This window comes from Saccoglossus kowalevskii, chromosome 14 (assembly GCF_978046115.1).
Source record: "Saccoglossus kowalevskii chromosome 14, keSacKowa6.1, whole genome shotgun sequence".
Classification (NCBI taxonomy): domain Eukaryota; kingdom Metazoa; phylum Hemichordata; class Enteropneusta; family Harrimaniidae; genus Saccoglossus; species Saccoglossus kowalevskii.
The window spans coordinates 19,382,553-19,397,943 of NC_140654.1; the positions used below are offsets into that span (position 1 = coordinate 19,382,553).

The following is a 15,391-nucleotide window of genomic DNA, read 5'->3' on the forward strand; positions in this document are numbered from 1 at the left end:
CATGTATTCTTTGAGTTTATTTAGAGTTTTTGTTTTCAGTTTTTAATATATCATAACTCAGTTATTAAGGTTATAAATAGAGGTAGATGAACAAAAACATGAAAAAATACAGAAATAAGAGAATTTACCGCCATCAAATTTTAATCCATATTTTAAAATGCATTACAGTATCTGTATTTCCACTCTACAGGTACTAGCTCACTGGCAATGCAATTATCCAACACCCAGACATATATTTAAGCAATAGCCCCCCCCCCCCCTCCCCAATTTTTTATCCCGCCATTATCAAAAAGCAATATTATGGTTATATAATTTTTCAGATGTTTTTAATTAGGTATTTTTTACAATTTGTTTCCGAAATTTAACCACTATATTTCCCTAAAAATCAAATACTATCGGTTTTATACATTTCCGCATCAAACCTGTAGTCAATTCATGTTCCAGGGCCACTTTGTTTATCATAACTGTGCATTATCAGCCAATTAATTGCATATGCAAATTTTGTGTTTCAACCAATCAAATCGATGGATTAACACCATCTCAATAAAAAATGATTCCTAGGAGGAATGAATACTTCAAAGTGTGATTAGCAGTTGTCTCTTACACATATGGCATTATGGGTTGAATCTCAGTTAAACTTGGGTATGAATGTATCACAGTATTCACAGAAAGGAATGAAATTAAGCATATTGACTATATCATTCCTAGACTGTTTGCTGTTTTAAGGTTCCACGGTTTGAAAAACTAAGTATAATATTCCAAAGAATTCATCATCAACACAGAAATATGTTTCTCAAAGAGTGAAATTGAACATGTGCAAATTTGTTTGTGAGTCAACCAATATACTGTATTTGCTCTGTTAGAAGTGGATCTCTAATACTACCAGACACAAACAAAACATCACATGTATTGTACACACTCTCATAAGAATAAGCTATTTGCTGAATAAGAAGAATAGAGACTTGTTAATTCTATCTACAAGATAGACTGTTAATCCACGCAGTATTACTATGCAGTGCAGTGCAGCAGATGACACAAGACAGTAAGCAAGTGTTATGGTTAGTACGATAGTGCCATACAAGTACACAGCATCACCACTATAACTAAGTAATGAAGGTATAAACCTGATTGTATAGGTTCACATGCACCGCTACGTCCATTTCTCTGTAAGCCATTGATACATTTGCATATGCCATTTTCAAACAACACTTTTTGGCAGTACTCGTACTTGGGACATCGGGTGATCCGATCACAAAACGCGATCTGCTCTCTGTTAGAATTGTATTTGTCTTTGGAAGAAGTTGCATGCATTTTATTATTATACTTGTTGCTAATCAGTTGCTTCGAATTGTCATTGTTGAAGCTAAAGGAACTGTAATCATAATCCTTGCCCATTGTATAATCTTGCATATCTGAAAGATGATATAAGTGAGTTGCATGGAAGACAAGAGACACATGGGTAAATGTAAAGTGTGCAAATCTGAACACATGGTTTGAATAGTGTGCAAATCTGAACACATGGTTTGAATAGTGTGCAAATCTGAACACATGGTTTGAATAGTGTGCAAATCTGAACACATGGTTTGAATAGTGTGCAAATTTGAACACATGGTTTGAATAGTGTGCAAATCTGAACATGGTTTGAACAGTGAGCAAATCTGAACATGGTTTGAACAGTGTGCAAAACTGAACATGGTTTGAACAGTGTGCAAATCTGAACATGGTTTGAACAGTGTGCAAATCTGAACATGGTTTGAACAGTGTGCAAATCTGAACACATGGTTTGAACAGTGTGCAACTATGAACACATGGTTTGAACAGTGTGCAACTATGAACACATGGTTTCAACAGTGTGCAAATCTGAACTTGTGGTTTCAACAGTGTGCAAATATGAACGCGGAACAGTTACTTGTGTTAAATGTTAATTATGTCAAATATTCTAAACAAACCAAGAATAATTATTACAACATCCAGGCAATTTACTTGAGTGAAATAAATGCAGTAAAAGACTTAAAGAAACTGAAATAAAGGCTTGCACATGTACACTAATATAAAATAAGAAAACTAAAGTACTGTCATTTATTTCTCCTTTGATTCATGGTCCAATTCAAGGGCTTATGTTCAGACAGGCAAGCTTTTTTGGCCTAAAGTTTTACTATCAGTATAGTAGTGACAATGCCAGATTTACATTTTCAAATTGTATTCATATTGTATTCCAGTATCGTAGACCATTGGCGTTATATACAACACACAGTTCACAAAAAAGAAAGAATGATTGTGCCATCTTAGTCATCATTTGAATAATATTGTCTCTTAATTTGAAACCATAGAATACAGATACAAATGTATAAATAAAAATAAGGTTTACAAAAAGGGTTATGAGAATTTAAAAGTGAAATATGCAGATTTTGTGTTTCTAGTCACAGAGTGCACATCAAGGGTACACGTAGGACGTAAAATTTTCCCAGGCTTACGTTTTGTCAAACTTTGAATGCACAGTATTTTATAAACTGATTTAATTTCACGAATGATCAATATTGTAGCAGTAAAATTCACTTGGATCCACTTTAGTCTCTACAAACGCTCTTAAATCAGACAATTGTGAGAGTTCACATCAGTGAAAATTAAACAATTTCCGGTAAAATATTGAATAAAATTATAAACACTGGATGTTATCATCACAGATTTCACTGCCATCTAAATTAGTGAAACAAAGTGGGTACTAGAAAATCTTATACATCTATACTATAACAGTATTTGCTCTATTAGAAGCGCATCTCCAGTAAAGTGCCCTTTAAGCAAAAATTGAATTCACTAAGTAATTGAAACATTGCTAAGTAATTGAAACGTATCTTATTTTGACCATAAAGTCGCCTCTGTCATTTACATAAGCACACTACTGTAAAACTATTTCCACAGTCTTTTAATTTTACTACATGTTGATGTTTTGAGCAATTTCCCTGGGTATTAAGTTCACAAAATTGCCAGGAAAAGAATGAGTTCTATTGTTAATTTACATCTTCACTAGGATTTAATTTAGATGTTTACTTAACATCAAAAATAGCAAAATTAAAAACCAGCATATTATCAATGCATTTACAATTTTTTTTCTTTTTCTGTTGATTTGGACACAGATGATTACAGTAATAAAGCTACAACTTTCGAGAATTTCCTTACCCCCTAAAAGTGCAAGCAGATGTCAAGTGAATGAAACAAAATAATTTTGAAAATTATTGCAGTTATACAAAAACAATACTCCTGAAAGTACCAGGATGTGTGACCTTTAGGGTCATGCATGAATCAAATGATTGGAACCCCTTTCACAACCCAAATCTTCAGTAGAATACCAGATTGAATAAATTCATTATAGACGTGTTAATAATTATCCTTCTGGTGTAATTCATTTTATTCTGAACTACAGAATAATGATCATTACGAGCAGTAATTTAATAATTATATTTCCATCATTATCTGACAAAGAATAGGATTAATATGCCACTCAAATAAGGATTTTATTAGGAGTCGGAATAAATGGAAGTGGAATCTACACACACAATTTCTATGTTTGTCTTCAGGTGTAGGATTGTATGGGTCAGAAATACTGTATTAGTAGTGCATGCATTTATATTTTTATGATGTTGTACATAAATTAATTATAGATTAATGTTGGCATGCTATTAGTATTTAAGGCATTCTATAATATGGTTATCGAGGGAAATACCTTGAGAAAAAGTTTTAAACTTTACAATGCAAAAATTAAAACAATCAAAACCAAACTTTTATTAATAATTTTATAGTCATTTGTATAAATTCAAACGATTGTTATCTTCTATGAATATAAACAATGAATTCGTAAGGTTTTATTCCAAAATTAGACCATCGAAAACAAACGCAATCACGTTGATGTTCAATCGGAATCACTGTCGCAAATAACAAGGATGTATATATTTTCTCTCGCTCAATTTAGAATTTATAGAAATGTTGAAATCTTGCACTGTTGATTGAGAGGACAATGATTTGTTATATGTGATGGAAACATTGATGGAATTTGAAGAAGGAGAAAAGCAGGGAGGGGGAGGGGAGGAGGGGTGATGAAGCTATCAGTACTGCCAGCTCATACAGCTGATGCTCATGATGCTCCCAAACTGTTTATTAGACGGCGTTTTTAGCAGAATCAAAACAGTGACTTTCCTTGGCCTCCATTGCTAATATCTGCAGAAAGAGGCGCAAGGAAGATTGAGATCTTGGCTTTTAAGAACAAGGCGACATAGACACACTTGCATGAATTAAATGAAAATACACATTGTCAATTTTTTATGAAAGAACACCTTCAGAGAATTGGGGGAAAATATTTTAATATGTTTTGTACTAAAGTGAAACTAATGCAATCATTTCAAATTAATTTTTACTCCTAACTGTATAACGATAGAAATTGGAGGATAACACACTTGTGTGTACGATAATTGCAAATGTTTCGACATATCTTTTATTTGACCTGGCACAAATCTTTTGTTTGATGATTGCCTGAATTCTAAGGAAAACCAGGAAACACTATTGTAGGTGTCCCTTTTTCTGTAATAAAATACCTAATAAATTTGATTTATTAGAATTGGATGTGAACACAATTGAACTGTAATTTTCTATTTTAAATATTCCATCTGGACAATTAATTGAAAGTCTGAAGATACAACCTTTACCTAGTACTGAAGCCATAATTTTAAGTATTTTGATCAAGCCATTTTTTTTGTGTGCATGATACTGTTTTTTTTAGCACCTAATTTTTATTTTTGTCATATCTCTAATGTGATTTTGTGTCTTCTAATTTCCCGATATGTAGAATTTTCTTCTGCAAATAACAAATTTACCCAAGCCACATGATGATGCATATCTTTGAGTTATAAATTGATAAATAAAAACAATTTGAGTGAAATTCAAATTTTACCATTTTTAGATATGTCTGTTGATTGTAATTACAATGTTCGCGATTTATAAGTCATGGCTGCTTCACAACAGTAGTGAAAACACAGTCAATTTGTACAAAATGTTTTTCTTTTTAGATATGGAAAACAAATTTCACTATGGAAGCAATGTAAAAAAGACCATTTTTACCATTTCTCATAACATTTTGAACTTGTGTATCATGAAAAAAAATTGTCTGATGAAATCAAATTTTTTTTTTTCAGTTTTAGTATCCTGATGGTATGAACCCATAATATTGAAATTAGAACAAACATGACATAACCTTTAATTTGGCTTGGAATAAGAAATTTACTATTAAAGACACATTGTGCAAGTACATCATAGATTCAAAGCTTCCTAGATTCAAAGCTTCCTAGATTCAGTTAGTCTTAAGTGCATTCAAAGTGAATTGTTGACAATACAGAGAAATCAATAAATGATGAGAGTCACATGAGTATATAAATAGTACACGCATATATTGTCAACTAGAACAATTAATGTAATTAAAAATATCTTGAGCAGACATTTAAATAAAACTACATCAATAGATAAAAACGTAATACCAGTATATGTAACACTTTATTTATTTAGTCTCTACATTTAGCCTGCCATTTATACCCGATATGTAATACATGTTTTAGACTGGCAAAAAAAAAATATTTTTTTTTTAATCCTTTCGACAATTATCATACATTTCTTTTTTTCAATTTTTTTGTGATATGGCAATTTTTTATTAAACATAAATTAAATATTGAAGCAAGAATTATTCACTCCGGATTATTGATATTGTATTTTCCCGCAACTCTGAAAAATCACTATTACTAACCTATAAAACAGTTTGTGAAATTGAATTGTTATTATAAAACTCAAATTACTTTCCACCCAAAAATAGAAAAAAATCCAGTTCTATTTTTTTTCTTAGTTTGTTAAAGGGCAGTGGTTGTTGTGTACTGTTCAATAGATAATTTCCCATTCACTGCGAGAATTGCGCGTTATGCGTGAAATTGAATGTAAAAACAGAACAAACAAAGGTCATAGCGTCGTAGTGGCATCAAACGGCGCGTGGGATTCGACAAACCAAAAATATTTTGGGAGGCATTTCTATGCTTAATAATGTGCTGTACACATTTGATGATAGACAATTTTGATTAAGTGAGGGTATTCGAAAGCAATATTCCTCTGCCGGTTGATGTAAGCTCCGAAATAAAGAAATTCGAGTTGAAAATCAAATTGTTCGTTTTTTGCGGCAGACGTTCGATGCGTGTCTTTCATGCATCTCGCGAGATCTCGCAGTTGAACGGAAAATCACCCAAGTTGTATTAGGCCCTATAGTGATGTATACAATGCTTTCGCAAATATATTATATAATTTACATGAACAAAAGAAAAGAAAATTCAAAGTTATTACAGAACACACTATGGTATTACATGGAATTATAGATATTATTGATTCATAAATTGACTGGTCACAAATATGAAGTCACAAATAGAGAATATATTTAAATACGAATCGTCCAAGCATTATAATATCAATTGTTATTAACACGTGCTATTTTAATAACAACTTTAATTTATTCAACATTATATATTATAAACCATCTGGCTGTGGAGTTGAACAACAATATTGATATCAATTATAACTCAATAGTTCATTTTCAGGGCATGGGCTCAGTACATGTAGTAACTGTAGTAGCATAAGGCGAGACCATGCTGATATTGTAAATAAATACAATTTTCAGAAATTCTGTCATTAAATTCTAAGCCTACTAGTATGGGAATGTCATATTTTGTTTTTTTCTCGTTTAATGAACATTTTGCCAACAAAAAATAACATGCGGTCTCTCTAAATTTAACATCGGAACTTATCGTTAAAAACAACTGGGATCACTGAGTCGCAACACAGCATGCATAATAACACATTAATTTGACCTAGTTTACAGACAAACAGAATATAATTCACATCTAACTAGCCTAGGGAATTAATTAACAGTAAAAAACAATAACATTTCAAAACCGAAATTTCAACAAAACCGACCTGCATGATTGTTTCCATAAATTAGACAATGTATGTCAAACCCTGTAGCCAATAACAAATTAGGTATATTTGGGTCTAAAATTATTGAAAAAAAAATATAGGAAAAAATTATGACATTTCAATGGTCAACAAGATTAGAGTGTTAAATTGCTGTTATAAAAATGTACATCACTTAATTTTTACACATCATGTACTGTAGAATATTTTAGCTGGAATTAATTTTCGCTGAAAAGACAATTTGGGTGTTTTGTATGGATTTTTGACAAATTGAATGTAAACAAGCAGCCTGTCGGTTGAGATAGCTCCACTGTTAGCAATACACATTTCAATTAAAGAACTTAAGATATAATCACGAAATGAACAAATCTGATAGAGGTCCACATGTAGGTACCTATATAAGTAATATCAAAGCAATCAAAGCGTTTTTTTTAATAAGAAGTCGAAAATATCACTTTTTACCAAAAATGACAAAAATATTCACCAAAATTAGAGAATTGAAGATATCATCATGAAATGAACAAATCTGAGAGAGGTCTACCCAAAGTACATATACACTAAGTATTAAAGCATTCAGACTTGTAGTTTCCAAGAAGAAGTCGAAAAAGTAAAAGGTTTAGGCGAACAAGGACGACACGAACAATCACTGATATGATAAGCTCCACTCAACATCGACAAAGTCAACAGCGGAGCTAAATTTGGAAAAAAGTTATATTCACTGGAATTTATTTTCACTGAATCATTCCTTCAGCGAAAATAGCAAAATTTAATTCCAAGCAAAAATAAAGTATTTTACAGTAATATACATTAAATGTAGGTTTTGGGTAATTGTTTATGTGTAGTAAATGGAATCTACATGTCTATACATACAAATAATGCTCTAACTGGTTGCCCATAAAAAAATACCTGGGAGAGATGATACATGTAGCTCGGTTATGTTTTCAGGATAAATGTTCGTTTTGCTTTCATCTATTAAATGTGTCATTTCTTTTATTTACCTCTGTATGTTTTTTATTTAAACTCCCACAATGACATAATGATCACCAATGGCAACTGATCCTGTCCTCTTTCATCTTTTAGATGGAGACAGTTTAAACGGAGATTGGAATCAATAAACGTTACTCCCAAATGAATTCACTGGTAGTCCCAAATGAATTCACTGAATTTAAAACATGCGTTCAATTTTCCCCAACACTCGAATGATTAAAAAAACAAAACTAAAAGGACAGTAGAAAAATGCTACAACAAAATGTTATAAATACAGTGTATTTGATCTATTAGTATTGAATGTGTTTAAATAAATGACACCTGTGCCTATTGCAAGAGTTTTTCTAGAATCAACCTGGAAACACCATATCAGAAGGTTTCTGCACCATTTTAACTGTGTATCTATCACCACTGAAATATTTTTAGAGTAATTTTAGTGTATTTGGTGTCCAGACACATTGTCAGCTGGTGTTGCTGGGATGCTTTCACAGAGACAAATATATTTGAGAAAGATTTCATGTAGTACGGCAGCACGAAAATGCGTGGCTCAGGAAATATATTTATGACTTGAAAGTTCAATCTGTAATTCGGTAAGAGGGTGCCAGTCGAGAGTATCAGGGCGCTGCGCCCTTTTTTAGAAAAAAACCTGCCAATTGTACCGGTATATAGGTAGTCAAAATAAGTCATACTATAATGATCTAGCATACAATGCAAGCATTTTTTGGCTTGCATTGCATGTATGCTTCTATTGGAAATGTGCTTTTAAATAGAGCAAATATATTATCTATTGCCCACTTAAAAAAACAAAATTTTGCCGATATGTATCATAATAATATAAGGTTATTACATGCAGCGGAGGTCGATGCGCAGCGTATTGCCTGATTGAAAACTTTGAGGTATTCTCTTAATAACCTTGTTATTATACATCTTTTCCTTCCAAGGATATACCATGGGAACACCAAAATTTAAAATGTTTAGAACAGAATCAGCCAACTTCTTTGTGTGGAGTCCGGTCAAACCCTGATGGCAGCCATGTTTGTTTTTATTATTAGAGGGCGCTTACGCGCAAAATCCTTCCTTATTTGGAATTAGCATTTTCTAATATGGTAGGATGAAAATACCCAGTAAAATTACAGCACTCTGCAACTTATGGCGTTACGGTGACAGATGTATAATAATTGTTATTATTGAGCAAGAAGTAGAAAAGCAGTACTAATACGTTCTATGTACAGAGTATGCCTGACCACAGAATCCGAATGGTGGAAATATATATTAACTATTCAACATATGTTGAAATCCTGCAAATGACGTCCATAGAGATAAGCCATTGAAATTAGTAAAACAGATATAAGAATAGTAGTCTATTTTACATAGTGTACTAAAGCCTGATCCTAACACTGTCCCATGTGACACAGTCAGAGTGATTATTGAAAAATATTCTTAGACTAATATATTTTAAACTGAAAAGAGCAATAAATAGTCTCCACTAAGTGAGAAAATTCAAATAAATAGATAAGATTCCTGTGTACATTTCCATGGAAACAAATATTACAATATTAGCCGATTAGTAGCACATGCTCTTACATAAATGACAGAGGTGAAGATGGATAAAATAAGTCATGCAACTCTGTTGACCGAAAGTTAAATGTTCATTGCTATCAATCTTGGCCATTTCCCTGATGCATAAAACTTGTCTCATTCAGTTTACATAGTATATACCATAAAAATGTCATCCTTTAAATAAACAAGCAGCCTGTCGGCTGAGATAGCTCCGCTGTTAGCAATGCACATGGCAATTAAAGAACAGAAGATATCATTAGAAAATGAACAAATCTGAGAGAGGTCCACATGTAGTACCTATATGTATAATATATCAAAGCAATTGGACTTGCGGTTTTCAACAAGAAGTCGAAAATATCACTTTTTACCAAAAATTACAAAAATATTCATCAAAATTAGAGAATTAAAGATATCATCATGAAATGAACAAATCTGAGAGAGGTCCACATATAGTACCTATATATGTAATATCAAAGCAATTGGACTTGCGGTTTTCAACAAGAAGTCGAAAATATCACTTTTTACCAAAAATTACAAAAATATTCACCGAAATTAGAGAATTAAAGATATCATTACAAAATGAACAAATCTGAGAGAGGTCCACATGTAGTACCTATATATGTAATATCAAAGCAATTGGACTTGCGGTTTTCAACAAGAAGTCGAAAATATCACTTTTTACCAAAAATTACAAAAATATTCACCAAAATTAGAGAATTAAAGATATCATTACAAAATGAACAAATCTGAGAGAGGTCCACATGTAGTACCTATATATGTAATATCAAAGCAATTGCACTTGCGGTTTTCAACAAGAAGTCGAAAATATCACTTTTTACCAAAAATGACAAAAATATTCACCAAAATTAGAGAATTAAAGATATCATTACAAAATGAACAAATCTGAGAGAGGTCCACATGTAGTACCTATATATGTAATATCAAAGCAATTGCACTTGCGGTTTTCAACAAGAAGTCGAAAATATCACTTTTTACTAAAAATGACAAAAATATTCACCAAAATTAAAGAATTGAAGATATCATCATGAAATGAACAAATCTGAGAGAGGTCTACCCAAGGTACATATACACCAAGTATCAAAGCATTCAGGCTTGTAGTTTTCAAGAAGAAGTCGAAAAAGTAAAACATTGACACGGACGATGACGACGGACGACGACGGACAATCACTCATATGATAAGCTCCGCTCGACAAAGTCGACAGCGGAGCTAAACAAAACATTATTTGACAGATTTTTGTGATTTATTTGCTTTCAAAATTCTGACCAATAACCAGAGCTGCTTTTTTTTTTTGGGGGGGGGGGGGGTCAAAAAAGACGTCTGACTTCTCATAGGGCTGATGATTCTACACTAATAGTAATTTTCAGTTCACTGCAAAATAAGTTATATTTCAATAATTTACTACATTTTCAAGTTGATTTTTGATTTATATGCATATTTACTGGTCTGACTTCTTATAGGGCTGATGATTCAACACTAATAGTAATTTTCAGTTCACTGCGAAATAAGTTATATTTCAATAATTTACTACATTGTCAAGTTGATTTCTGATTTATATGCACTTTTACTGGAGATGCACTTCTAGTTTGTGTGAGAGCAATAAAATTAAAACATGCAGAAGTATATACCAACCTAAACATGAACCAGAGTCTGAATCTCGTTGATATCCATCTATACACTGACAAAGGTAAATTTTATTTCCATGCCGTATAGTAAGTAGACATTCTTCATACACGGGACAGTCATTCTTGTACGGTTTGCACTCAGTGTCTGTTGCAATGTTTCTGGGTTCTATATATGATATACCTTGGAGTAAAGAAGACAGATTGTATACATGTAAAGTACCGGTAGTAGCAAAAAAGTAAGAACATGGGTTGTATATACAGTATATTATCAGATAACATGGGTGTGTTGTATATACAGTATATTATCAGAGAGCATGGGTGTGTTCTACATACAGTATATTATCAGAGAGCATGGGTGTGTTGTACATATAGTATATTATCAGAGAACATGGGTGTGTTGTACATGGAGTATATTATCCGAGAACATGGGTGTGTTGTACATATAGTATATTATCAGAGAACATGGGTGTGTTGAATATATAGTATATTATCAGAGAGCATGGGTGTGTTGTACATATAGTATATTATCAGAGTACATGGGTGTGTTGTACATATAGTATATTATCAGAGAACATGGGTGTGTTGTACATATAGTATATTATCAGAGAACATGGGTGTGTTGAATATATAGTATATTATCAGAGAACATGGGTGTGTTGAATATACAGTATATTATCAGAGAACATGGGTGTGTTGAATATATAGTACCGGTATATTATCAGAGAACATGGGTGTGTTGAATATATAGTATATTATCAGAGAACATGGGTGTGTTGTACATATAGTATATTATCAGAGAACATGGGTGTGTTGAATATACAGTATATTATCAGAGAACATGGGTGTGTTGAATATACAGTATATTATCAGAGAACATGGGTGTGTTGAATATACAGTATATTATCAGAGAACATGGGTGTGTTGTACATATAGTATATTATCAGAGAACATGGGTGTGTTGAATATATAGTATATTATCAGAGAACATGGGTGTGTTGAATATACAGTATATTATCAGAGAACATGGGTGTGTTGAATATATAGTACCGGTATATTATCAGAGAACATGGGTGTGTTGAATATATAGTATATTATCAGAGAACATGGGTGTGTTGTACATATAGTATATTATCAGAGAACATGGGTGTGTTGAATATACAGTATATTATCAGAGAACATGGGTGTGTTGAATATACAGTATATTATCAGAGAACATGGGTGTGTTGAATATACAGTATATTATCAGAGAACATGGGTGTGTTGTACATATAGTATATTATCAGAGAACATGGGTGTGTTGAATATATAGTATATTATCAGAGAACATGGGTGTGTTCTACATGGAGTATATTATCAGAGAACATGGGTGTGTTGAATATATAGTATATTATCAGAGAACATGGGTGTGTTGTACATATAGTATATTATCAGAGAACATGGGTGTGTTGAATATATAGTATATTATCAGAGAACATGGGTGTGTTGTACATATAGTATATTATCAGAGAACATGGGTGTGTTGAATATATAGTATATTATCAAAGAACATGGGTGTGTTGTACATGGAGTATATTATCAGAGAACATGGGTGTGTTGTACATGGAGTATATTATCAGAGAACATGGGTGTGTTGTACATATAGTATATTATCAGAGAACATGGCTTTGTTGGGCTGCATTGTACATATATAACACCATGCCTAGGTAAGCCTATGACAGTGTGTATTCATTTCAACAAGCTAGTTTTTATACATCAGCGCACCTTTTGTCGTGATAAATGACGCGATAACCATGGTCATTTAAGCACTCATACGAATGTTGTTTATTTTCTCATCATGCATATCATACCTATAGTACAGTGTCAACTTAAAAATCCCTTTTATAGTGTGAAATGCTTTTAGGATTTTAGACAAAATGGCCATCAATTCAACACATTTTGTCATCACAGATTCACATCCTATAGTATAACCTACGAGCATAGTACTTGTGTACAAACTTTCAACTGAATCATGTAATACATTAGAAATGAATTGGCATAGAAATGAATAAAAACATTCAAATCTCAGTTCCCGAAATCTCTGCCCCGTTTCGTACTACGTCTAAAAACTAGGACTGAAAATATTAGATGATTTAGCTGCATGGGGAAAGACGCAATACAGGTTGATTGAAGACAAGAAAAAAATATATTTGGTCAGTCAGGGGTCGAAATACTCTGGTGCACACTGCACTATGCACATAGATTATTAGCTAGTGCAAGTAAACTCAAAATACAATGTGCACGCTATGCATGTAGAAATTAACATTTTCTCATTATATTCACTAAGCCTATTAAGTGCAACCAACATTGTAAGACAACTATAAACAAGCAGCCTATCGGCTGAGATAGCTCCGTTGTTAGAAATGCACATTTCAATTAAAGAACTGAAGACATCATCAGAAAATGAACAATATGTATAGTATCAAAGCAATCGGACTTACAGTTTTTAACAAGAAGTCGAAAATATCACTTTCTACCAAAAATGACTAAAATATTCACCAAAATTAGAGAATTGAAGATATCATCACGAAATGAACAAATCTGAGAAAGGTCTACATGTAGTATCTATATATGTAATATCAATGCAATTGAACTTTTGGTTTTTAACAAGAAGTCGAAAATATCACTTTTTACCAAATATGACAAAAATATTCACCAAAATTATAGAATCCAAGATATCATCACGAAATGAACAAATCTGAGAAAGGGTTACATGTAGTATCTAAATATGTAATATCAAAGCAATTGAACTATTGGTTTTTAACAAGAAGTCGAAAATATCACTTTTTACCAAAAATTACAAAAATATTCACGAAAATTAGAGAATTGAAGACATCATCACAAAATGAACAAATCTGAGAGAGGTCCACATGTAGTACCTATATATGTAATATCAAAGCAATCAGACTTGCGGTTTTTAACAAGAAGTCGAAAATATCACTTTCTACCAAAAATGACTAAAATATTCACCAAAATTAGAGAATTGAAGATATCATCACGAAATGAACAAATCTGAGAAAGGTCTACATGTAGTATCTATATATGTAATATCAATGCAATTGAACTTTTGGTTTTTAACAAGAAGTCGAAAATATCACTTTTTACCAAATATGACAAAAATATTCACCAAAATTATAGAATCCAAGATATCATCACGAAATGAACAAATCTGAGAAAGGGTTACATGTAGTATCTAAATATGTAATATCAAAGCAATTGAACTATTGGTTTTTAACAAGAAGTCGAAAATATCACTTTTTACCAAAAATTACAAAAATATTCACGAAAATTAGAGAATTGAAGACATCATCACAAAATGAACAAATCTGAGAGAGGTCCACATGTAGTACCTATATATGTAATATCAAAGCAATCGGACTTGTGGTTTTTAACAAGAAGTCGAAAATATCACTTTTTACCAAAAATTACAAAAATATTCACCAAAATTAGAGAATTGAAGATATCATCACAAAATGAACAAATCTGAGAGAGGTCCACATGTAGTACCTATATATGTAGTATCAAAGCAATTGGACTTGCGGTTTTTAACAAGAAGTCGAAAATATCACTTTTTACCAAAAATGATAAAAATATTCACCAAAATTAGAGAATTAAAGATATCATTACAAAATGAACAATTCTGAGAGAGGTCCACATGTAGTACCTATATATGTAATATCAAAGCAATTGCACTTGCGGTTTTTAACAAGAAGTCGAAAATATCACTTTTTACCAAAAATGACAAAAATATTCACCAAAATTAGAGAATTAAAGATATCATTACAAAATGAACAAATCTGAGAGAGGTCCACATGTAGTACCTATATATGTAATATCAAAGCAATTGCACTTGCGGTTTTTAACAAGAAGTCGAAAATATCACTTTTTACCAAAAATGACAAAAATATTCACCAAAATTAGAGAATTGAAGATATCAACATGAAATGAACAAACCTAAGAGAGGTCTACCCAAGGTACATATACACCAACTATCAAAGCATTCAGGCTTGTAGTTTTCAAGAAGAAGTCGAAAAAGTAAAACATTGACACGGACGACGACGACGACGACGGACAATCACTCATATGATAAGCTCCGCTCGACAAAGTCGACAGCGGAGCTAAAAAAGCAAATTCTTTCGTGATCACATCAATTGATAACCTGTAAATTGTATTT

The 15,391-nt window shown here is 32.1% G+C and overlaps 1 protein-coding gene across 3 annotated transcripts in view; it reads right to left on the minus strand.

Annotated features, from left to right (window-relative positions):
• LOC100374794 (dyslexia-associated protein KIAA0319-like) overlaps window positions 1-15,391 on the minus strand; it is a 65,757-nt gene that overhangs the window by 37,447 nt on the left and 12,919 nt on the right. The window contains exons 3-4 of one of the 3 annotated variants that reach the window (XM_085507999.1): window positions 11,189-11,362; window positions 1,125-1,412 (exon numbers count right to left, since the gene is read on the minus strand). The exons of 1 other annotated variant lie outside the window; for it this stretch is intronic. In XM_085507999.1, the coding sequence (XP_085364125.1) occupies window positions 1,125-1,412; window positions 11,189-11,362 (462 nt within the window). The remainder of the gene's footprint in view (window positions 1-1,124; window positions 1,413-11,188; window positions 11,363-15,391) is intronic. One more of the 3 variants, XM_085508000.1, reaches the window with a different exon arrangement.